A 23,959-nucleotide genomic window follows, 5' to 3' on the forward strand; every position below is an offset into this window, starting at 1 on the left:
CTGATTAGATACAAATACGGGTCTTTATCGCAAGCCCGACAACCGAAAGACCGTCAATTGAAATCCCGACTGTATCGAAATCCCAACTACCATAATCCTGACTATATCCAAATCCCGACTACCATAAAAATGTTAATGTAAAAAAATATAATAATAAAAGACACTGTCGGGATTTTGATTGTCGGGATTATGGTAGTCGAGATTTTGACATAGCCGGGATTTTGAACGTCGGGATTTTGAACTAGCCGGGATTTCGATAGACGGGATTTCGGTTGTCGGGCTTGCGATTGCCACCGATTTTGAATATTATATTATGGCGTTGTTTAATTATACAATATTTATAATGTAAAATCTTAAAGCATTATAAATAATATGATATTATATTATACTAGACCTAGATTTTATATTTCAGGACCGTATTATCAATTAGACACAGCGCCTAGGTTCCACGAAAATTTTTGGGACTTATTTGGGACAGACGAATCAGTTTTTGGAATTAGAATCCAATAATACATATTTTGTTGTTAAGTTTTAATGAAGAGAAGTAGAGGGTGTCAAAAGGTGCATTGGACCCACGATAACCTTAATACGACCCTGCTTCAGTCGTGTGAAAATGGTAAGAAAAATGTATGATGGTTTTCTTTAGATTAATCAAATTTGTACACGCAAAATATGCAATTTTCATCAGATTCAAGCTCAATTATTTGTCTTTACTTTTAAATTACGCAAAATTGTTGTTAATAAAAGTAATAGGATAGAGTTTTAGGATTAAATAAAAAAGGATTTAAGTATTATAACTATAATTGCTACACTTTATTCTTTATAAACTTAGGATGTTTCATATGCAAAAGAACAAGTATCTTAAGTTATATATTTAATAAGTATACATATTGACATATAGTAATACTTAGGTATAAAACGAGTTTTTCTTGCTGCAATTATAGAAAATAGTGTATTTCCAAGAAATGGAATTTAGTTACGTGTTTACAAAAATACTGATATTGTTTGTTGTATCTATTACATTATTTGGTTAAAATAAATGTTTAAAACTTAAGACATTTACAAAAATAAATACTTACATTTAAACCATAAAAAGTGGTATATCTTGTATAATATTTTTTTTTTCAACTTATTCTGAAAAAACGTTAATCTGATATTGTTATTGCTTCTGTTGGACTACTTGTCTCAAATAACTGTTTCAGCTGAAGTAATGTTACTTTATTGGCATCCCAGTCTTCTGCATTTGCAGATGTAGACTCTTTAATTTTCTTCTCGATGGTGTTCTTAATCAAGAAATGATGAACGAATGTTGACCTGTGTAGGAAAATATTGTAATACTAAAATTAAGAGTGATTGATAATGATTGCTCACTTCGTTTGACCGATCCTATGGATCCTTCCTATAGCTTGCAGTTCATTGGCGGGATCCAAAACGGGATCAACAAATATGACGTGCTTAGCTTCTATCAAGTTGAGGCCTTTCGCTCCTAACGATATTTGCAACAGTAAAGCTGTGACCTCCTTCTCGGGATTCTGCAACGACGCTACATTAGTTTTCAATTTTCGTTTTGGTCGATCGATCGAGTTACTTTGAATTTATCGATCGTTTTCTGGTGATTCGCTGTGCTTAAAATCACCGACGACACTTTGTTCAAGCTTAGAACATCGCTCAAGACTCCTAAAATGACAGACCAATTGGAGAAGACCAAAACTTTTACATCCGGTTCCTCTTTCTTCAACTTCATTATTAACCGGACCACAGCTTCAATTTTCGATGAGCAATTCCCTTTAATTTTGCCATCATCGTCTTCAGTTTTGTTCTTGTTTATTTCAACGAAATTAATGTCATTGATTGACAGCTTTTGTCGACACACTGAGCATTGTATGAATTTGGAAATGTTCTGAAATCGATTAATTAATTTCAATTATCTTTACTAATGAAATAAAATAATTACTCTTCCCAGTATAACCTGCATACATTCCAAGCAATAGGAATGACCACAAGGTAATATATTCCATTTGGTTTCGAGCTGATCTTTACAGATTGGACAAGCGTCCAAATTTTGACCGGTGCTTTGTCGCTGATGCAAAGTTTTTAGATACTTATTTGTACCTAAACATTTCTCCAACGAAGCCGTGTATTGTCTATATTCACCCTCCAAAGAAACCCTTTGAAAATCCAACTACAAGCAAACGTATTATTAACTGATTATAAAACAGCGTTTCTCATCCTTTTGGTTTGTATCACGGTTATAAAGTATTTTTAATTTATTTTACCTCAAATTCATCAAGTTGATTAACGTGTTCCAATCTATTTTTAATTTCGTAAGAGAGACTACTTATTACGCGATTCTCTTTGGGACTCTCTTCATCTCTCAATTTAATCTGAAGCCTTTGTTTACACATAGCAACCTCATCCAATGCACTGACTTGGCTTTGGAAATACAGCATGAACTTTCGCATTTCCTATAAAATTGTTAACGATAAAAATATATTGTTATACATATAAGCAATTAATACCTTAAAGTTTTTCTTAAACAAAGCCAGCAATTTAAACATTGATTTTGCATCCTTTATAATTTCTTCATCCAAATTGTTGGTTTTGGCGTAGTTGTACAATAGGCGAAAAATGTGTTCTTCCGCAGTCGGTTTCCAAGACCCCGTATTCGCTTCTTCTTCAGTTGTATACGGAACTGATTTCTTTTGAGCCATATCGTAAAGTTTTCTTTCAAACTTAACCAAATCAACATTGATATTACAAATTGGACATTTGCTTTTCGTCTCGCCTTTCTTTAACTTAACTGGGCGTAAATGACAATCTGCCGCTGCTTGAACTAACGCCTCGTTAACCGCAACTGATCCTTCCTCAATGTAGAATAGCTTGAATAAAGAAACGGAAACTTCGTCATGAAGATATGAAACATCATCAATCCATGAAGATATTAAATCCAAAACTGATGAATAATCTGTAACACTAAAATAAAACATAAAATACAATCGAATACACACATTTATCAACAATTTACGTAATGGATTTATATGAATTATTGTCTAAGTATGTTACTATCTTCGACAACACTTCGTTCCAAAGTGAATTTTCCGTTAAATAATTTAACAGCACTGTACTCCATAGTTCCGTAGCCGTCAGATCCACATCTTCATTGAGTTCTTCAATCTCATTTATGTAATTCGAAATATCACTGCATATTTTAGAAGTCTAAAAATTGAACTTATTATTTGAAATTCTATTGCAAATGTATTTCACTTACTTGTTTTTCAAATCTATTCACGTATTTCCACTGTAATTTCTCGCATTTTGAGACTAGCAATTCATCACCAGGCAATTTCTCAAGATGCGGATGAGTTTTCAGTGTATCCGCTAAATTATGAAAAGTGTGTATTAACTGTAAATTATCGACAGTTAACTGGAAATCGGAAGCATCCGCTTCATATTCGTTTGAATACTGCAAAACTTTTCTATACTCCACTAAAGCCTGAGGTGGATTGCTGAGTAATAAATATAATCCAGCCAAACCTAAAACATTTTGAATTTAATATTCATATTATATAATAATGTAAAAATTACCGTTCAAAGATGACACGATAACTCTCAAGTTTTCTTCTGATTCAGTGATGTTCTTAGCGATCAAAGCATCCAATAATTCCTCGACGGAATTAACTTTCTTTCTGGTAACTAAGTATCTCCCTTTAACAGCGTTGTGGTGAGCGCAAGCTTGCCTCAGAGATAATAATGGTGCTACCAACTAATACATTAATATTAGTAATTTAAAATGAATTGGTATTTAGAAGATACAACCTTTTTGAGTTCGTGCTTTTGAAGCGACTTCAGAGGTAACTGCAGATCGTAATTGGCCAATTTCTTGAGGAATTCAGCACTACTCATTTCATGCTCCCTGTCGTAAAAATACCGCTCAACGTCTGAGAATTCGAGCATATGGGTAATTGTTTTTTGTTCCGGTATATTAATCTGAAAGGTGTTATTATGATATTCATAGAGATCTAATTAGGAAGTACATACTTGATCTAGAACGTCTTCTTTTTGCGTTCTCCAAAGAACTTTCGCGATGAATTCAATTAATGGTTCATCGCAACCTTCCTTGTAAGGTTTATACAATATATTTGTCCACGTTTCGAAATTGCAAAATGGTTCCAATTGCAAATAGCTGATTAATCCATGGAGATCTGAAATCAAGAGATTTTTTCTCTATATTTCATGTGAATAATCATATAATTTATTTACCTGATATTCCTTTTGAAATTGGAGTACCTGTTACAGCCCATCTATAGGCGCTGCTGATTTTTTGAGCCATTTCGGACACCATTATAGTAGAACTTTCTACTATCTGGGCTTCATCCAAACATAGACGCCACCAGTTTAACAAAATAATGGGACTACCAGGCGCTGCGTACTTTGCGGCATTCCGCAACGGTTTGCTCTTTAAAATCATATAAATTACTACATCGAATATTACAAATTTTAAATTAAATACCTCTGAAACTTCAGAAAGCTTAAGATCATTTTGTAAGACGTTATAGGTTGTAAGAACAATATCGTAATTGAGCAAATCAGTGGGATAGACGGGCAGTTCGGATGATCCATTATATATAAAAACTGTCAAGCAACTCTCGACGTGCTTCTTAATCTCTTTTATCCATTGATCCTTTAGATTTCTCGGACAAACGATAAGTGTACCTTTCGCATTAAGTAGAGGCTAAAAGCAATGTAATAAAAAAAATTGGTTAAACAACAAACTTGTTTACCTGTTGTTTCCAACATTGCGGACATCTGTAAATTTCGTTAACATCAGCATTAAAACCCATACATTTCTTGTGTTGCATTTTAAGACAATCGACGCATTTAACGCAACCCTTTTTATCACCAGAACCGCCACAAACGCACGTAACTACTTCGACTTTTTCTTTCTTTCTTGCAGTCATGCTTTTCAGTTCTAAATCATACCAGGATTCCAGAGCCGCTCTATTTGCAGATTTCCCAGACATGTACAAATCTTCTAATTTTTGTCGCTTCTCGCAAACCTCATCGTCCTTTTCAACTCGAGAAATACGCTTCTTTCCTCTGTATATTTTAACATCACTTTTAGATGCACTGTATGGTTCCTTTGGATGGGCCAAGATGCAAGCTAATACTTCAACAGTTTTCCCTAGACCCATTTCATCAGCTAATATTCCACTATTGCTTAAAGGTTTGCAAACTGGTTGCTCTAACAAAACGTACCCATTAAATTTATTATAATATATGGATTCACCAGATTTGAGCAATATAGACAAATAACTGGGATGTATAGTTTCCTCATTATTCACATGTTTCTCACGATGGACCATCCACATAACAGCTTGCTCTTGATACTGTCTTAATACTGGTTTCAAATGTACTGATTGTACTTCATACTGAGGTATTTTTGAGCACTTCTGTTTTAGGTGGATTTTCTTATAAAAACTTCTGAGGTTTTCTGTTGTCACAGCATTATCACATTCTAAAACCAATTTAAGATAACTAAATAGTATAAGCAGTTTCAATTAATATTTACGATTGACTTCATGAATGTTGAATAAGATTTGGAAAATATCTTTTATTTTATTACTAAATCTTCCATTAAAATTAGTTGACAATTGCTTCAAATATAATTCAATTTTAATGTCTCTTTCCTGCTGGATGAATCTTACTGAAAACGCTTTTGTTTGTGGTATACCTAAAAAGAAATAGTTCAACTAATTTCTAATACTATAAAATATTGATAACAATACTTATTATTAAGGGTGCATCAGCCTGCAGATCAATTGCATATGTTTCAACCCCTTTGTCAAACCTCAGGATTAAATAATCGACCGTGTCTAAACTCTCGATTTGGAATGTGCAAGTTTTCCACTCTGCTGGCAAGACTGTGTCTGTAATTCCTAAATGAAAATCTCCAAGACAATACTTTTGCATATCATCTGTGGGTGAATTGATTGCATAACTTTTGGGATTCTGTGTTTTCTTGGACCTTGCCTTCTTAGCCTTTTTCACCTTAACAATTATTTGACTGTTGGAAAACATTTCTGTTGTTTTCTTTGTGAAAGAGGTTATGTCTGTAATAGAAATTTACGTTTTTTTACATAAAATTCAATAACATTCTAATTACTTACGCAAGAATAATTGATTTGTCGATATAGAATATATTTTATTAACTTATAATATGCAAATCATGCACATTTTGTACTTAACGAAAGTAAACGGCAGTGTTTAGCAGTGTTGTTGATTGTGTTTGTTATTTGACTGATTTGACATTTTCAGTTATGCAACCAAACATATACCCAAGCTTGGTATTCATTCTATTAGATTATAGTCCACTAAAATATAAAAATTTAAATGAAGAGATTCTTGAATGTAATGAAATGCAATCAGTATAAAAGGAAACTCCAGGATCCTTCAAAGTTTCTAAAGTTTTAAAAATGTTGAGCCTTGATTCAGAGATTTTCATCCCTTAGATGAAATTTTCAGTTAATCCCATTGGAGGATTTGGCCTCATTAAATAAGGGTCTCATTCATTTTGAGGCCCATTTGTATTCTAGAATTTTAAGGGATCATTTCTTGAAATATAACATTAATTGTCGTGGGGCCATTTTAAGATTAAAGGCCTTTTTGAGTTTCACTTTCTGTGAAAATAAATAAAATGTAAAGACATTACTTTTACGAGTTATAATTTTTGTTTAGTTCATTTTTGAATGCAAATTGTATCCAAATTATTGAAAACCCCGTAATAATTGAATTCACGTACATTTTACATTCTCCAAATAATTCTACTTTCACATGCATCTTTTGGATCTATTCTATGTATTACACTTTCTGTGAAATTAAATAAAATGTAAAGACACTGCTTTTACGAAAAATAATTTTTCCTTACTTCATATTTGAACGATAATTGTAGGCGAACTAATGAAAACACATCAATGATTGAACTCACGTTGCATTCTCCAAATATCCAACTTTCACGTGCATCTTTTGGATCTATTCTATGTATTATAAACAATATTTTTTTCTTAGTTTATTTTTGAACGCAAATTTTATCCGAATTGATGAAATAGCAGTAATAATTGAATACACGCTGCATTCTACAAACATCGAGATTTCATATGCACCTTTTGAATCTATTCTATGTATTACACTTTCTATGAAATTAAATAAAATGTAAAGACATTGTTTTTACGAAAAATCATTTTTCCATAGTTCATTTTCGAACGCGAATTTTAGCCGAATTGATTAAAAAACAGCAATGATTGAATTCACGTTGCATTCTCCAAATATCCAACTTTCACATGCATCTTTTGGATCTATTCTATCTATTACACTTTCTGTGAAATTAAATAAAATATGAAGACACAGCTTTTTCGTGCAATAATTTTTCCTTATTTCAGTTTTGAACGCGAATTTTAGGCGAATCGATGAAAACACAGCAATGATTGAATTCACGTTGCATTTTATTTGCATCTATACTATCTATTATAGTATCTAAGAAAATCAATAACAATAATATGAATTCTAACTCAGTCTTTGTTTGATGATCTTAATTTCTGTGAATTTATTTTATTTTTTAATGTATGTAGACTATAAATATATTTATATATAATACAGCATTCAAATTAATTTGTAGGAATTGCAATAATATAAAGTTCAAATAATTGTATTTTAATTCTTCCAACCAACACAAATTTGAAATTCCCTTGTATACGAGGTGTAATTAATATAACTTTCATTAAGCAATTAAAAACTTATAGCAAGTACGTGTTCTAATAAACAAAGTTTTCTTTTTACCAACTGACGATCCAAGGAGTTCAATTAATCATTAACCTGTGATCTACGTCTATTGTATCTTATGTACTCTAAGAACAAAGTATTTCAATTCAAATAAAAATATTTGCTATTATAAATTTAATAATTGTTATATAATCGAGCAAATTGAATTGCAAATCTAAGGTCATCTTTCATTTAGGAAACCATAGACCTTGTCATTTATTAACAGTTCTTCCGTATGCTGGCGGAGAATATATCCGTTATTGTAATAATGTAATTGCCCAAAGCAATTCTTGATCTTACTCACTATGAGGAAACAATTAACAACAACTATTTTAATTTTATAATGTTATTGAACTTTCACTTATTCACTTTTATTTATTATAGATAAAGTTAGTACAATTTATTGCAATTTTGCAAAATTTCAATTTACTTAATTCATATTTCTGTACATTTTACAGCCATAATAATATATTGTTTGGATTCGTGTAGATAGGATTAGTTAAGTATATATCGACAAATGAATACACATGTTACTAAAATTCTATACTTGCAATAGAACTTAATTCATTTTTCATTCATGTAAACAGTAAATAAAAATAAGTACAAATTAATGGAATAATTATAGAATATTAAGCATTAGCTCACTAATTACTTGATGCAATGAGGTATGCATATTTCTTGTATAAATATGAAATTTCCTACTTTTTGATATCACATATTCGAAAATGTCCAAAGTCGTTGTTTTGTTCATTTTGGCGTTTGCCACAACAGCGATTTTTGTAAGAAAAATCAAAAGATTTATGATTTTTTAAATATTAATTTTACTTTTGCTTAGTGCGCTGAGAAAAATATACCGGCCGCCTACAAAGTTATAGGCAAATCCATAAGGGCGTCATGTCTTGCTGAAACTGGAGCTAACGAGGGTTTGAATCTAACGAATTACATAATGTTTTTGCATGAATGAAACTATCTGTTGCAGATGTTGTGAACGCTGCGAATGACGGAGTATTTCCGAATGACAAACCGTTGTGGTGTTATTTAAAATGTCTTTTTCAGAGGATGGGAACGGTAGATATTATATAACAACATTTTGTTTGTTATTATCATTAATAATTTGCAAATTTAGGTGAAAGGTGAAAACATTGATTTCAAGAAACTTATGACCGTTTTTCCAGGGAAGATTAGTGATACTTATGTGCCCGGCTTCAAATATTGCAAAGATAATGCCCCAGGTAATTGAATTATTCGCTTTTTTTAATCGTTACGTTAATTAAATAATTGTTCCAGTTGGTGCTGATGGTTGCGAGACACTTTTCCTGTTCAACAAATGTTTGTTTGAGCATAATCCAGAGGTAGAGTTTCTAAGCTTCGTATGTTTGGTTTTTTTGTGTGTAAATGTTTTTAATATTTTCAGGTATTTTTCATATTTTGAGAGACTATTTCTGTACACGCCTTTTATATTTTGAATATGGATATGATTTGGATAATTCGCAATTACATTAAAATTAGTGTTTTATTCTTTATATACTACAAAAAGATTATGCTTTTCTCTGTAGGATGATTTTTAGTAATATGCTTATCTAATTTGAAAAATAGGTATCAATTATAGATTTATATTATCTTCAATTATGCTTTTTTAATTTTTACCATTTACCATTAAATTTGTGGAAAAATGTATTTAGAATTGCAGTGGATGATCGTTGTGAGCTAATGAGTTTAAACTTCATTAAGACGCTTCTTAAGTCATTGATCGGTTCAGTAAGAATTCGGGTAGCGAACATCGACTTTGACGGATTATATTCTAAATGTGCTAATAGTTGGGGCTAAGTTACCAAACAATTTGCATAGTGAAACATCACTAACTGTTTTTTGTTAATTGACTGTCTCAATTACTGCAACTGAAATCCAATTTGATATTAGTCAAATCCCATTAGAATAGAAGTTGAATGAAATCAAAAAATCTTCCTTAAACCTACATCTTTTGGATCCATTCTATCTCTGATATTTTTTTAGAAAATCACAAAAATGTGAAGTGTTAACATTTAATTATTTCATTTGCAAATTGCAGCCCAATAGATGAAACAATAACTGATATTTGCATTTTCCAAATATCCAACTTTCATATGGATCTTCTTAATCCATTGTATTTGTTATAGTTTCTGAGAAAATCAATAAAAATTGAAGACACTGCTTTTACTATCGTTAATTTGTAATTACGTCAGTTTTGAAGGAGAATTGCATGCAACTGGAAAATTTGAAAACACGTTACATTAACCAATTATTCAAATTTTATATGCATTCTGTCAATTATAATTTCTGAGACAATCAAGATTTCATTACTTTATTTTTTTAATCCAAATTACAGCATATTGATGAAACTTTTTGATTTAAGATGAAGAATAGGTTGAAGCCGAAGAATTAGAGCCGCAAAATGTATTTGATATTCTTTTCTTGTTAATTTGTAAATAAGCAATTCATTTTCATGCAATACATACATAAAAAAAAGTACATTCTAACATAAAATAAAAAATATATAAATAGGCAGGCCAAAGGGCGAGGTCTTTCCGCCCGGGAACCTAAATTTAAATATGGAATAATAACTATAAATATGTTTACTTATAATTCAGCATTAAAATTAATTTGTACAATAATAAAAGAAATCGAATAGTTTACCAACAATTGTATTTCAATTCTTCCATCTAATTATTAGATTCTAATATAATTTTGAAATTATACCTTTTGTCAATTAATAAGTCAATTAGCATTCATCTGTTATTGATGTGTATTATATTTTATACATTCTAGGAACTAAGTATGTCAATTAAAAACAAAAAAATGTATTTAAAATTTAACAATTGTTATATAAGTAAGTGAAACTAAAGACATTGTCATTTATTAATGGTTCTTCCATTATAATAACGAAAGTAAATTTTTTGCCTAAAGCAATACTTGTTCTTATTCACTATAAAACAAATTGCAATTTACTGTACTTTGTACAGCCAAAATAATATAGTATTTGGTTTCGTGTAGATAGGATTAGTTAAGTATATATCGATAAAGAACTAAATATACAACATGTTACTAAAATTCTATACTTGACAATACAACTTAATTCATTTTTCATTCATGTAAACAATAAATAAAAATGAAATAACTAGACATGAAATTAATAAAATAATTATAGAATATTAAATGTTATAATGCTTACTAATTTCTTTGATACAATGAGGTATGCAAATTTCGTATATAAGTATGAATTTCCGTACTATTCTACATCACATATTCGAAAATGTCCAAAGTTGTTGCTTTTTTCATTTTGGCGTTTGCCACAACAGGGACATATGTAAGAAAATCAAATGATTTACGATTATTATGAATTTTCATTTTTCATAGTGCGCAGACACAAATGTACCAGCCGTCTTCAAAGATATAGCTAAATCATTAAGGGCGACATGTCTTGCTGAAACTGGAGCTAATGAAGGTTTCCATCCAAAGAATTACTTAATATTTTGCATGAATAAAACTATGTGTTGCAGATGTTGTGAACGCTGTGTTTAAGGGTGAATTTGGGAATGATAAACAGGTGTGGTGTTATTTCAAATGCATTTTAGAGAAAATGGGAAAGGTAACTATTATATAGCAAAATTTTGCTTATTAGTATTGTCAATAATTTGCAATTGCAGCTGAAAGGTGATAACGTTGATTTTAAGGAATTTATCGATGGTTTTCCAGATGATCTCAGAGGTTCTTATGCGCCCAGCGTCAAACATTGCGAAGATGGCCCAGGTAATTGAAATATTCGATTTTTTTTGTTACGTCAATTAATTAATTATTTCAGTTGGAGCTGATATCTGTGAGACAGTTTTCCTGTTTAATAAATGCATGTACGAGCATAATCCAGAGGTAGAGTTTCTTAGCTTTGGCGGTTTGGTTTGTTGTATAAATGTCTTTAATTCTTTCAGATATTTTTCGTCTTTTAAAAGCCCATTTCTGTACACGTCTTAGATATTTTTGATATGGATATGATTTGGATAATTCACAATAACATTATTCTTTATATACTATACATTTTTTGAAGCTTTTAGTTGTGGATAATTTTTTAGTAATATGCTTAACTAATTTGAAAAATATGTATTAATTGTAGAAAATTATAAATGTTCTTGAATTATGGCTATTTTAAGTTTATCATGTATCTCGAAATTTGTGAAAGGATGTATATAGAATTATAGTGGATGATTGTTTAGAGCTACAGCTAGTAATGAGTTTAAGCTTTATTAAGACGCTTCTTAAATAGATGATCGGTTAATAAAGAATTCGGGTAGCAAACATAAACTCTGTTTAAATTTATTAATTATTAATGTTGTGTCCATTCTTTAAAGCTATCCAATAGCTGCAACACGGCAAAACAGAGCTCATCTATCCAAGGTGTCTTTCAATTCAATTTAATTCCAGTTGAATAGAAGTTCCATGAAATCCTAGAATGATAATTATACCTACATCTTTTAGATCAATTCCATCTGGTTTCTAAAAAAATAAAAAAAATGTGAAGATAATGCTTCTTCGACGTTAACTTCATTTTTTGACGTAAATTACGGACAAATGCAAGAAACCACAGCAATAATTAAATACATTTTGCATTACCCAAATATCCAACTTTCATATGTAATTGCGATCTTGGACTGATTGTTTTAAAATATTTATAACTTTTGAGTTTTGTATAGCTTTTAATCTATTTTTGTTGCAGATTATAAAGAAATTTAAATTTTTTTATAGGCTACATAATCAGTGCAAGAACGAGTCAAAATTATAGAATAGGGACGCGCGCTTTGAGGGCCCGGCAGCCTTATGCGAACCGGCAGGCAGGAATGTGAGCCTGTACCAATCATTTAGGCTGCGCTACGTTTCAAAAGTTTCACTAGAGTTGCGATTTTAAATTATAAAAAAAAATGTTTAAAGGGCCCCAAAATTATTTTTTAACATGATTAGAAACTTAATCAGCCGTTTTTAGGAACTTGGTGCAGTATGTGATCATGAACGATGAAATGTTCATCGACCTGTTCGCAATGAAGTAGCTGTGATGGCTGCAAGACAGAGTGTCAACGATGATTCATTTGTGTCTACTCGTCGACGTGTTTGGCATCTCCAGAACATAGCTAAGACTAATATTGAAACTTGATTTGAAAATGTTTCTATACAAATCAATTGGCCTAAAACTTGTTAGCATGAGATTCAGAACAATGATGTAGATATGACAATAAATTTGGGGACAGAATTATTTCGAAAATTTCAGATTTCGCTTTTCCTCCCCGTTTTTCAAATTTAACGGCACTTGATTACATAAACCAGCTTAAATAAAATATGTAAATGTAAAGAAATAACAAATTTGGAGCCAGAAATGCTTTAAAAAGAGTTATTACGTGTCAACAAGAAAATCGAGGTCATTTAAGTGATATTATTTTCCACACTTTATTCTCCAAACTGTTAATGAACATTATTACATAAAATTATTCTAATTTAGGTTTAAGAATTATCGGGTGATGGTTATGGTGATGGTTATCTACAAGACCGAAAAATATACTTGATATTCTCTTCTCGCTAATTTGTAAATTAGCAATATAACAAGTTCAATAAACAGTATAACAAAATTTCATGAATTAGAATTGCAGTGTTTGCTCGATGCTCTGAATTTTTAATAATTTTATACAGATTTTTATTTGATATACACTATGGGCGACTAATAGCCCTTTGTGAGCTCACTCGGTTCTTGCAGCAATAGGGCCATCGTTCATCACAGATGGACAATCAAATGAATGAGGTTCAGCACATGGACCTTTAGCCAATTCGATGGACAATGACAGTGTTAAGGATAGCAGCAGATACACAAACAAAGGGAATAGTGGAATCGCAGAGCATCAATATACCGAAGTTTACTTATAAGACGGCATCCAACCAACAAATTACAGAAAAATATAATGGTAAAAACTTCCATTGGGAAGTTTACCAAATGTCTACCGCCATTAGATTTAATGAATGTTCGCAGGAATAAGATTGTAAATTAAATATACTATGACATAATAAAAAAAAGATATACACTATAAATATATTTATTTATAATTAAGCATTAAAATTAATTTGTATGAATTGAAATAATAATAAAATGCGAGTAGTAAGTTCATATAATTGTATTTTAATTCTTCCAACCAACACAAAATAAAAATTATACATTTTACCATTCCTTCAGATAAAAGGTATAATTAATGCAACTTTTATTGACCAATTATTCCCAGTTTGTATTATAAAAAGCATAGTTTTATTTTTATTTAATTGACGATCTAAGGAAGGAGTTTAATAATCTTAAATATCTTACGTTAATTACAAGCTGAAACTTTTCTTTTACATTTTTTAAACAGTTTATAACAATTATGAGAAATGTGTCTCGCAATTTATTTTGTAAAGTATTCATAAATTATGTCACAATATCACGTATTATTAAAGTGTGTATAAAAAATGTATTGGAGTTTAAGCTTTGTAATTGACGTAAGATATTTAAGATTATACTTAGTCAAAATCAGTGGCGTGCATAGCGACAAAACTATTATACACTGTTTATGACCCACCGGTGGGTCATGCCGTCTTCAACGTGTTAATTAATTATTAACCTGTGATCGACGTATATTGCATGTTATGTATTCCTAGAAATATTTCAATACAAATAACAATATTTGTAATAATAATTTTAATAATTACTTTATAATCGAGCAAATTATTTATAGAACTAAGGCCATCTCTTATTTACGAAACCAAAAACCTTGTTAATGATTCTTCCGCATGCTGGCGGAGTGTATAGTAATAATGAAAGTAAAATTTTTGCCTAAAGCAATTCTTGATCTTACTCACTATGAGGATGTAATTAACAACAACTATTCATATTTGTTTTCTTTTATAGAATTCATAAATTTTAACACAGTTTAACTTGACACAGATTAATTTATAATAAATAAATGAATGAAAATTTATTGCAATATCAATTTATTTAACATATCTGTACTTTGTACAGCAATAATAATATACTGTTTGGATTCATTTAGATATGATTAGTTAAGTATATATGGATAAATATACAACATGTTACTAAAATTTTATACTTGCAATACAAATTAATTAATTTTTCATTCATGTAAACAGTAAATCAAAATTAAAGTACTATATATTAACTTAATAGAGTAATTATAGAATATTAAACGTTATAATGCTAACCAATTTCTTGATACACTGAGGTATGCAAATGTCTTATATAAGTATGAATTTTCCGACAATTCTATATCACATAATCGAAAATGTCCAACGTTGCTGTTTTCTTCATTTTGGCCTTTGCCACAACAGGGATATATGTAAGAAAATCAAATGATTTACGATTTTTATTAATTTTATTTTTTCATAGTGCTCTGACACAAATGTACCGCCAGTCTTCCAAGATATAGCCAAATCTTTAAGGGCGTCATGTCTTACCGAAACTGGAGCTAATGAAGGTTTGCATCCAAGGAATTACTTAATATTTTGTATGAATTAAATTATGTGTTACAGATGTTGTGAACGCTGTGTTTAAGGGCGAATTTAGTACTGATAAACAAATGTGGTGTTATTTCAAATGCATTTTAGAGAAAATGGGAAGGGTAAATATTATATAGCTTATTAATATCCTTAATAATTTACAAATTGCAGCTAAATGGTGATACTATTAACTTTAAGCTATATATCGACGGTTTTCCAGATGATATCAGAGATATTTATGCGCCCAGCGTCATCCATTGCAAAGATGCCCCAGGTAATTGAAATATTCACTTATATTTTTTGTATCGTTACGTTAATTAAATAACTCTTCCAGTTGGTGCTGATATGTGCGAGACAGTTTTCCTGTTCAACAAATGCTTGTATGAGTATGATCCAAAGGTAGAGTTTCTTAGCTTTGTATGTTTTGTTTGTTGTATAAATATTTTTAATTATTTTAGGTATTTTTCATCTTTTGAGAGCCTATTTCTATACACGTCTTGGATATTTCAAATATGGATATGATTTACTTTAAATTTAGTGTAGACATTTTATGCTTTTCTCTGTAGGATAATTTTGAGTAGTATGCTTATATTATTTGCAAAATATGTATTAATTATAGAAATATATGATCTTGACTAATTTTATTGACGAATTGACTAATTCATGTTTTTCATTTAACTTGATATTTGTGCAAGTACAGTGAATGGTCCTAAGGAGTTAACATCATCAAACATTATCTTTGAACGGTTTATGTTTATTAAGAAATTAATAATTGCAAGCGTTTGAATAAATTTATGATTTTGGCGTAGTCCATCCTTTAATTCGAAGTAAGTTCATTGGAACTATTATATCCAATTTTTGATAAAATCAATAAAATGTGAAGAAATTGCTTTAATTTTTTATTGCGTCATTTTGAACTTAAATTACAGTGCAATTAATGAAACTACGGCAAAAATTGAGTATACGTTCATCAAATATCCAACTTTCATATGCATCTTTCGAGTTTATCTTTTATAGTTGAGATCAATAATATGTGAAGATAGGGTTTTTTGAGCTTTAATTTTTCATTGAACGTGAATTACTATGAATAATAATTACTGACAAAGAAAAAACAATTGATAATAACTAGAAATCTATTTTTTTTAATGCAATTAATCTTTCACGTATTTACTTTTATACGAGGGGTCTAACAAAAGTTCGCTACATTGGCATTAATTCATTTGTTTCTGAAAAAATAAAAATTGTTTCTCAATTTGTTATAATCTAATTTCATATCATATTTCAAGAAAATCGGTAAGAATGGATAGGAGAAAATGCAAGATTAGTGATGTAAGGTTGGTAGAAATTCCACAACCAACACAGTAAAAATGTGTTTTGCCGTTCTATACGGATTTCGACGTCAAATTTTCCAGGAATGCCAAAATGCATATGGATTGAATGCATCATCCCTTGTGACTATTTCCAAGTGATTTCAAAGATTTCAGGCAGAACATTTTTCTGTGGAGGACGATCCTTGTGAAGGTTTCCCAATATCTTCGACCGATGATACAAATGTAGCCCCGGTGAAGGCAAAAATTGACGAAGATCCAAGAGACATAGGAAATGGTAGTTGATGAACTAGGCTTGAATGCTATGGCTTTGTCGCAAATGTCACTTTGGCTGCACGAATAATGCTCCCTCTCACACTACCAACCAACCATCAATGAAATTCGCCCAACATTTTATTCTACCGACCTAGCGCCTTCTGATTTCTGGCTGTTTCCGAAAATTAAATAAAAATGAAGTAAGAGTCTTCAGTTCCAATGAATAGATCAGATGAGTTGAAACGCTCGATTTTGAGAAATGTTTTGAAAGGTGGCTCTACTGATTTAAGAAATGTATTGAAATAAATGGAAATTATGTAGAGAAATTACAAAAGGATGTAAATTAAAAATATTAAAATAAAATTGTTTTTATTTTGTGTTATTCCAGCCAATTTAGCGAACTTTTGTTAGATATAATAAATAAATGTATGAAAATTTATTCTAATTGTATTAAAATTTCAGTTTACTTTATGGATACTTTTTACAGCCATAATAATACATTGTTTGGATTCATTTAGATAGGAATAGTTAAGTATGTATCGATCAATAAATATACAACATACTACTAATTTTCTATACTTGCAATAATTCATCCATGCAAATGTAAATACGAATTAAATAACTATACATTAAATTAATATAATAATTACAGAATTGTAAACATTACTCGATGCAATGAGGCATGCATATTTATACTATAAATATGATTTTTTTTACAATTGTACATCAAATATTCGAAAATGTCCAAAGTCGTTATTTTGTTCATTTTGGCCTTTGCCACTACAGGAATTTTTGTAAGAAAAAATCAAACATATTTACATTTTTTTATTAATTTTACCTTTACATAGTGCGCAGACTCAAATGTACCGGCCGTTTTCAAAGTTATAGCCAAATCTTTAAGGGCGTCATGTCTTGCTGAAACTGGAGCTGACGAGGGTCTGAATCCAAGGAATTACATTTTATTTTGTATGAATTAAAGTATGTGTTGCAGATATTGTGAACGCTGTTAATAAGGGCGAATTTGTGAATGATGAGAAGATGTGGTGTTATTTAAAATGCATTTTTAAGAAAATGGGAACGGTAAATATCATATAGCAACGCTTATTAATATCGTTAATAATTTGCAATTGCAGATAAAAGGTGATACCATTGATACTAAGAAACTTGCCAACGGTTTTCCGGAGAAGATCAGAGGTACTTATGCGCCCGGCATCAAACATTGCAAAGATAATGCTCCAGGTAATTGAAAAATTCGCTTATTTTTTTTGTTGTTGTTACGTTAAGTCAATAACTGTTCTAGTTGGTGCTGATATTTGCGAAACAGTTTTCCTGTTTAACAAATGCTTGTATGAGCATAATCCAGAGGTAGAGTTTCTTATCTTCGTTTGGTTGGTTTGTTGTATAAATGTTTTGAATTATTTCAGATATATTTCATCTTTTGACAGCCTATTTTTGGATATTTCGAATATGATTTGGATAATTCGTAATTACATTAAATTTAGTGTTTTATTCTTTATATACTATAGACATTTTATGCTTTTCTCTGTAGGATAATTTTTAGTAATATGCTTATAAAATTTAAAAATATGTATTAATTATAGAATTATATGCTCTTCAATCATGCCTATTCCATTTTTATTCTGCTTTCTACATTCTACTTATTCATCTTCTAAATGTGAGTTTAGTTGGGGCTTAATTACCAAAAAATATGAGCGATTTATTTAATTAATGAACAATTGTAATAAACAAATTTAAAGCATTTTATGAAATTTATGAATATGGTAGAGTCCATCCTTTGTATTGGAATCCGAGTATGTTCCTTATGCTTACATCTATTGGATATATTATATCTATGATAGTTTCGGAGCAAATCAATGAAATGTGAAGACACTGCTTTTTTGAGCGATAATATTTCATTGCTTCATTTTTTAACGTTTATTACAGCCAAATTGATGAAATAACAGCAATAATTGAGATAACGTTGTATTTACCAAATATGCAACATTTATATATGCATATGAATTTAATGTGAAGAAACTTTAATTGTTCATTAAATCATTTTTCAATGAGAATTACAGCCAAATAGATTTTACTATAGCTATAATTGAAAACACGTTCTATTCCTCAAATATCCAACTTTCATATGCATATTTTGTATGTTTAAGACAGTGCTTTTATAACGTTAATTTTTCATTATTTATATTTGAACGCCAATTACTCTAAATAATGATTACTTAGTATCGTGCAGATAGGAAAAATTAAGTATATATATCGATAACTAAATATATAACATGTTACTAAAATTCTATACTTGTAATACAACTTAAATGATTGCTCATCCATGTAAAAGTAAATATTAATTAAATAACTATACATTACATTAATATTAAAAGGATTGAAATCATCGTAATACTTATTTGATGCAATGAGGCATGAATTTTTCTACAATTGTATATCACATATTAAAAAATGTCTAAAGTCGTTGTTTTCGGCGTTTGCGACTTTTGCGGTACAAAGTTATAGCCAAATATTTAAGAGCGTCATATCTTGCTGAAAGATGCTTTTCTCAGTAGGATAATTTTGAGTAATATGCTTATGTATTTTGAAAAATATGTATTTATTAAGAATTATATGATCTTGATTTATGGTTATTTTATGTTTATCGTGTACCTTGAAATTTGTGCAAGTATGTATATAGAATTTCAGTGAATGATCGTTGAGATAAGTTAGCAATAAGTTAGCATTAAACCTCTTCTGTAATCGATGATCAATGAACAATGAACAATTCAGGTAGTGAATATCAGATTTGACCGGATTATGTTCATTAACCGATCACCCACTAAAATCTATTTACAAGAATTGTTTCTACTTTCTACGTTCTAATTATTGATCTTCTCAATGTGAGTATAAAATACCAAACGTTTTGTGTAATTAATGAACAATTGTAATAGATAAATTGTAAGCTTCTGATGAAATTTATGAATTTGGTGGAGTCCATCCTTTGAAGCGTTTCTCCAATTGCTGCGCCACTGCAAAACAGAGCCTATCGTTCCAAGGAGTTGCTATGACCTAGTAAATCATTGGTAACTATTATTTATTAACTGACTATTTCAATTGATGCACCTGAAATCCAATTGGCAATTTCTTGTTATTCAATCCCATTGGAATAGAAGTTGCGGGAAATCCGAGAATGTTCATTATACCTACATACATGATAGAGCTGGTTCTCAAGAAAAATGAATTATGCACAAAGGCGCAAGACGGAAACACTGGCATCAAAAGCACACCGTTATCTTTCAATGTCGTCTGCAAAACGAGAATCATATAGACTTATATTACTTTTTCTTTTCTTACTTCTTTTTTTTGCTCACAAGAAAGTTCATTCTGATCTGTTCCAACTTTGCTGTGTAGTACGGCTTCTTGCTTAGGGGCACGAAACCCTTCAACGCCATTATGGTTGTAAGTATTAACGCGTTTTTTGTGTATTTCGATTTGTTAAAAATACTCTTAAAGATCTCATTTACCAGCTTGTCGTTCTGGTTATCTCCATTTACGATGTGAGGTATTTCTCCGGTGGTCAGCATTAAAGATAGAACTACCTCCAAGGTGTTTGCCATCGGGAATTTCTCTTCGTGCAGTATCGCACCGCATGACTGTAAGTATTTCGCTGCTTTCTTAATGCAGTTCTTTATATCACTTTCAACTGGCGTCAGAGTCAAGGTCGGTTCGAATTCCTCTAAGTAGTATACGTGCAGAGTTTTCAGATCCACCTGGAAATTGTGAAATTTAGATTTAAATGCTTAGAAGCGATTCAACATTTGTACTGGATCGTTTAATCGAAGGTTTTCCGCTTTCGGTCCTGACATGATTGTCAACATCAGTGGCAAGTCCTCCGCGTATCGTGTCATCGGCCCAATTGATAAGTACGTAACTATCGTTGGCTTTTCCATTATCGGAAAATGATGTTTTGACGAAGTTGAAGCTATTGATTGAACATTGGTTATCATCATTAGAAAATAAATGTCGATATAATTGGCTTACTGTCTGTAGGCTTGTGACCGAAAATTCCGGTAAAATGAGCTGGGGATCGAATAGAACCCACCAAGTCTGAACCTACTCCAATGAGTGATGCACCAGCTCCCAGCAAAGCCGCCTGAAAAAAATGATTTATTAGAAATATAAAACTGTTTACATGATACATTCAGCAAGAACCTCTCCACCAGAAGATCCTCCTACGGAGAAGGCTGTGTTGTATGGATTTCTGGTACGTCCAGTGACCATGTTGTATGTTTCGAAATAGAAACTGTATTCCGGAGTATTGGTCACACACAACGGTATTGCGCCAGCCCTCATCAAATACACAATTGTTGGTCCTGTCGCTTTGGCTCTAATATGTTTCCTTGCTAAGGATCCCGCAATTAGGGTCATACCTTAAAAGCAACAAATTAAAAACATCATATACGAAATTATTGTAACAAAGTTATTGAAATATATGATTATTACCTTTCACAGCAACACCTTCTTTGACGGTCAATGGTACACCAAGCAACGGTTGCTCTCGACGCACCGTCTCCATTTCTTCCGTTTTATGTTGAATAGAATCTAGGTATGCATCAGCGGCTTTCGCATCAAGTATAGCATCGGAATATCTATCTTCGACAACCCCATTTATCAATGGATTCACCTCATTTATTCTGTTTATATACATTTTAATAACATCTTCGGCTTTCAGCTAAAGCATCATATTTTTATTCATGTTTTTATATTAAAATGCTTACAATATTGATAGTATTCAAACTACTTACCTCGCGTCTTCTGATCTTTCCAGCCAACTTCTTTGCAGATAGAAACAACGCTTCATTTGAAATCGGCGGCACCGTTTTTCCATTCATAACTTTCAATAACCAAAATATGGGTGTTGCCAAGAAAACCATTATCCTACTGAAAAGTGCAACTAAACGCAATAACGGTTCCATCTATATTTATTTAAAATCCTGAAGAAATTTTACTCAATTATTAAATCATTAACAGCTTTTTATTTAGATTCAAAAATCTCCATATATTTCAGGATATTGATGATGATTATTTTATAATAATAAAAATAATTGATGATGTAAATATTCTCAAGTTTAGTCCAATTTATATATCCTTCAGGAAGCGTTTGATTTAACTATTCGTCTAAAGTGCTCGTAGTCAAATGCTCGTAGTTGACTGAAAAACTCGTTAGAAAATCTGTAATATAACTCCCTTATCCCTACCCTTATTTCTCGGAATTTCTTCTCTTCCAATCTAGAATTAATGTATTAACATTGATTATTCCCTCCAATAAGTAAAAATCAATTTTGCAAGCTTATAAGCATCAAATGGAATAGACAAATTTCTCAAGAAAATTAACAATTCCTACAGACTCATTAGTATTCTGCCTATTATGTCTAAGCTACGTAGACTGAGGCCTTGGCTAACAGAATAAAGACGTCATACCTGAATATTAGTTGGGTTAGAGAGTTTGGTAGATTCTGTTCCGCTGCTTTTTTTTACATCTCTCAGGCTTTTCCCAAAGGTATGCAACGATATGCACCAATTGTATCGGACGGAAAGATTGTTCCATGTTAAAATAAAAGATTAAATTACATCATTTAGACCAATGCGAACCTTAATATACCTGATTGTCAAAGCGTAATTGCCATCAACATAGCAGGTCACAGTACCTCCCTTTGTAGATAACACTGCAATGTTCAAATCTGCTAAAGGAGAGTCTGAACAATATCCAATACTGGATGAAAAGGTAGAGAATGGACCAAAATCCGTACATGTCACGTTTATAATGCGTAGACAAACATGTCCACCAGTTTTTTTTAAACAACTCCCTCAAGCTGAAGGAGCCAAATATCTGGGGATTCCCCTAGATCATTGCTTGACTGGGAAGGACCACGTAAAGGTTAAGTGGAAGATAATACACTTTAATACATCCATACAGAATAAGGTACTGATATATAAAGCCATCCTAATACCAATGTGAACATATGATCTACAATGTTGGGGATCTTCCTGCAAATCGAAGACATTGATGCACCATGGTATTCTACAAACGAGGAAATAATTTGCTTACTGAAGGGCGACTAATAGCCAAATGGTTAAGTTGCCCTACGCACAACATCGCCGGTTCGAATCCTGGTCAACCAGGACCTTAGTGAGCCCTCTCGGTGCTTGCAGAAATAAAGCCATCGTTCATCACAGTTGGACAGTCAAATGAATGAGGTTCAGCATATTGACCTTTAGCCAAGTCGATGGACAATGACAGTGTTAAGGATAGCAGCACATTCACAGTCAAAGGAAATAGTGGAATTGCAGAGTATCAATTTACTACTGAAGTTGACCTAAAAGACGACAGCCAACCAACAAATTAAAAAAATCAAATCATCATAATGGTAACTATCCACTGGGAAAGATTATCCATTAAATGTCAACCGCGATCTTAATGAACAGATTGTGAATAAAATTATACGACATAAAAAAATACCGATACCAAGCTAATAAAAGAAAAGATTAGAAAAGACTACCATCAGTAATCCACCCAAACCATCTTGCACTAAGATTGACCAACACTGCAAGCCATCGACGGAGGTGGATGGTATAAATGCAAAGCAAACATCCTTGCTGGACCAATCCTTTTGTTACCTCCTGAACAATGCCAGTATTATTTAAAAAATATACCATATTATTAGTAAAATCGATACATAAAAATAGTAAATAATTAAAATGCAGCATTAAAATTGATAGTTGGGAATCGCAATAATAATTAATTGCGACTACTTTTTCTTGTAATTCGCATGACGACTATGATTATTAAAATATAACTTTTATTATGCAAATAAAAACTTATCGCAGGCACGTTTCCAATCAAGAAACTTTTCTTGATTGTTAATGACCATGTTCAATTAATCATGAACGTGCGATCGACGTGACTGCTACTTAAAAAAATATGTGTTTCAATTATTTGAACTCAAGCA

At 31.2% G+C, this 23,959-nt stretch overlaps 5 protein-coding genes across 6 annotated transcripts; 3 read left to right on the plus strand and 2 right to left on the minus strand.

Moving 5' to 3' along the window:
* Positions 1-955: 955 nt before the first annotated feature.
* LOC108567392 (E3 ubiquitin-protein ligase SHPRH) lies at positions 956-6,285 on the minus strand. The gene is made up of 17 exons (XM_017927815.1): positions 6,168-6,285; positions 5,787-6,110; positions 5,570-5,731; positions 4,782-5,515; positions 4,511-4,732; positions 4,261-4,456; positions 4,039-4,202; positions 3,817-3,987; positions 3,586-3,763; positions 3,269-3,534; positions 3,026-3,216; positions 2,520-2,973; positions 2,277-2,465; positions 1,955-2,182; positions 1,589-1,900; positions 1,372-1,532; positions 956-1,314 (listed from the first exon to the last, which is right to left on the minus strand). The coding sequence occupies exons 2-17, from the start codon at positions 6,076-6,078 to the stop codon at positions 1,146-1,148; spliced, it is 4,089 nt and encodes a 1,362-aa protein (XP_017783304.1). The 5' UTR covers positions 6,079-6,110; positions 6,168-6,285; the 3' UTR covers positions 956-1,145.
* A 2,126-nt stretch (positions 6,286-8,411) lies between these two features.
* On the plus strand, positions 8,412-11,861 carry LOC108567397. 2 transcript variants are annotated; one of them, XM_017927827.1, is made up of 10 exons: positions 8,412-8,594; positions 8,651-8,738; positions 8,795-8,883; positions 8,942-9,047; positions 9,103-9,167; positions 11,209-11,296; positions 11,352-11,440; positions 11,499-11,601; positions 11,654-11,718; positions 11,778-11,861. In XM_017927827.1, exons 1-10 carry the CDS (start codon positions 8,541-8,543, stop codon positions 11,793-11,795), a joined length of 765 nt encoding a protein of 254 aa, XP_017783316.1. In that variant the 5' UTR covers positions 8,412-8,540; the 3' UTR covers positions 11,796-11,861. The 2 variants fall into 2 exon arrangements, with proteins under 2 accessions (XP_017783316.1, XP_017783317.1); XM_017927828.1 differs by having other exon boundaries at positions 11,548-11,601.
* Positions 11,862-15,152: 3,291 nt separating this feature from the next.
* On the plus strand, positions 15,153-15,929 carry LOC108567400. The gene is made up of 6 exons (XM_017927831.1): positions 15,153-15,206; positions 15,257-15,344; positions 15,400-15,488; positions 15,538-15,640; positions 15,701-15,765; positions 15,825-15,929. The coding sequence occupies exons 1-6, from the start codon at positions 15,153-15,155 to the stop codon at positions 15,840-15,842; spliced, it is 417 nt and encodes a 138-aa protein (XP_017783320.1). The 3' UTR covers positions 15,843-15,929.
* Positions 15,930-17,689: 1,760 nt separating this feature from the next.
* LOC108567370 (general odorant-binding protein 72-like) lies at positions 17,690-18,492 on the plus strand. Its single transcript, XM_017927786.1, has 6 exons — positions 17,690-17,743; positions 17,798-17,885; positions 17,941-18,029; positions 18,083-18,188; positions 18,250-18,314; positions 18,374-18,492. Exons 1-6 carry the CDS (start codon positions 17,690-17,692, stop codon positions 18,389-18,391), a joined length of 420 nt encoding a protein of 139 aa, XP_017783275.1. The 3' UTR covers positions 18,392-18,492.
* Positions 18,493-19,925: 1,433 nt separating this feature from the next.
* Positions 19,926-21,883, minus strand: LOC108567371 (fatty-acid amide hydrolase 2-like). Its single transcript, XM_017927787.1, has 9 exons — positions 21,755-21,883; positions 21,453-21,681; positions 21,162-21,379; positions 20,991-21,102; positions 20,774-20,931; positions 20,474-20,719; positions 20,321-20,389; positions 20,073-20,255; positions 19,926-20,018 (listed from the first exon to the last, which is right to left on the minus strand). Exons 1-9 carry the CDS (start codon positions 21,881-21,883, stop codon positions 19,926-19,928), a joined length of 1,437 nt encoding a protein of 478 aa, XP_017783276.1.
* Between the last annotated feature and the right edge of the window lie 2,076 nt (positions 21,884-23,959).

The sequence above is a fragment of the Nicrophorus vespilloides genome, unplaced genomic scaffold, assembly GCF_001412225.1.
Source record: "Nicrophorus vespilloides isolate i.1.1-1 unplaced genomic scaffold, Nicve_v1.0, whole genome shotgun sequence".
NCBI lineage: Eukaryota > Metazoa > Arthropoda > Insecta > Coleoptera > Silphidae > Nicrophorus > Nicrophorus vespilloides.

Bases quoted from the DNA above. Each gene is read 5' to 3' on its own strand.
- LOC108567392 (XM_017927815.1), bottom strand. From the start codon at position 6,078: ATGTTTTCCAACAGTCAAATAATTGTTAAGGTGAAAAAGGCTAAGAAG. The intron at 5,732-5,786 runs GTATTGTTATCA...ATTTCTTTTTAG, and splicing joins TGATGCACCCTTAATAATAA to GTATACCACAAACAAAAGCG. The intron at 3,988-4,038 runs GTATGTACTTCC...AACACCTTTCAG, and splicing joins AAGAAGACGTTCTAGATCAA to ATTAATATACCGGAACAAAA.
- LOC108567397 (XM_017927827.1), top strand. From the start codon at position 8,541: ATGTCCAAAGTCGTTGTTTTGTTCATTTTGGCGTTTGCCACAACAGCG. The intron at 9,048-9,102 runs GTAATTGAATTA...TAATTGTTCCAG, and splicing joins TTGCAAAGATAATGCCCCAG to TTGGTGCTGATGGTTGCGAG. The intron at 9,168-11,208 runs GTAGAGTTTCTA...CATTTTTCATAG, and splicing joins TGTTTGAGCATAATCCAGAG to TGCGCAGACACAAATGTACC.
- LOC108567400 (XM_017927831.1), top strand. From the start codon at position 15,153: ATGTCCAACGTTGCTGTTTTCTTCATTTTGGCCTTTGCCACAACAGGG. The intron at 15,207-15,256 runs GTAAGAAAATCA...ATTTTTTCATAG, and splicing joins TTGCCACAACAGGGATATAT to TGCTCTGACACAAATGTACC. The intron at 15,345-15,399 runs GTTTGCATCCAA...TATGTGTTACAG, and splicing joins CGAAACTGGAGCTAATGAAG to ATGTTGTGAACGCTGTGTTT.
- LOC108567370 (XM_017927786.1), top strand. From the start codon at position 17,690: ATGTCCAAAGTCGTTATTTTGTTCATTTTGGCCTTTGCCACTACAGGA. The intron at 17,744-17,797 runs GTAAGAAAAAAT...ACCTTTACATAG, and splicing joins TTGCCACTACAGGAATTTTT to TGCGCAGACTCAAATGTACC. The intron at 18,030-18,082 runs GTAAATATCATA...TTGCAATTGCAG, and splicing joins TTTTTAAGAAAATGGGAACG to ATAAAAGGTGATACCATTGA.
- LOC108567371 (XM_017927787.1), bottom strand. From the start codon at position 21,883: ATGGTTTTCTTGGCAACACCCATATTTTGGTTATTGAAAGTTATGAAT. The intron at 21,380-21,452 runs GTAATAATCATA...GTTGCTTTTAAG, and splicing joins AGAAGGTGTTGCTGTGAAAG to GTATGACCCTAATTGCGGGA. The intron at 20,932-20,990 runs GTAAGCCAATTA...TTCAATCAATAG, and splicing joins CGGTCACAAGCCTACAGACA to CTTCAACTTCGTCAAAACAT.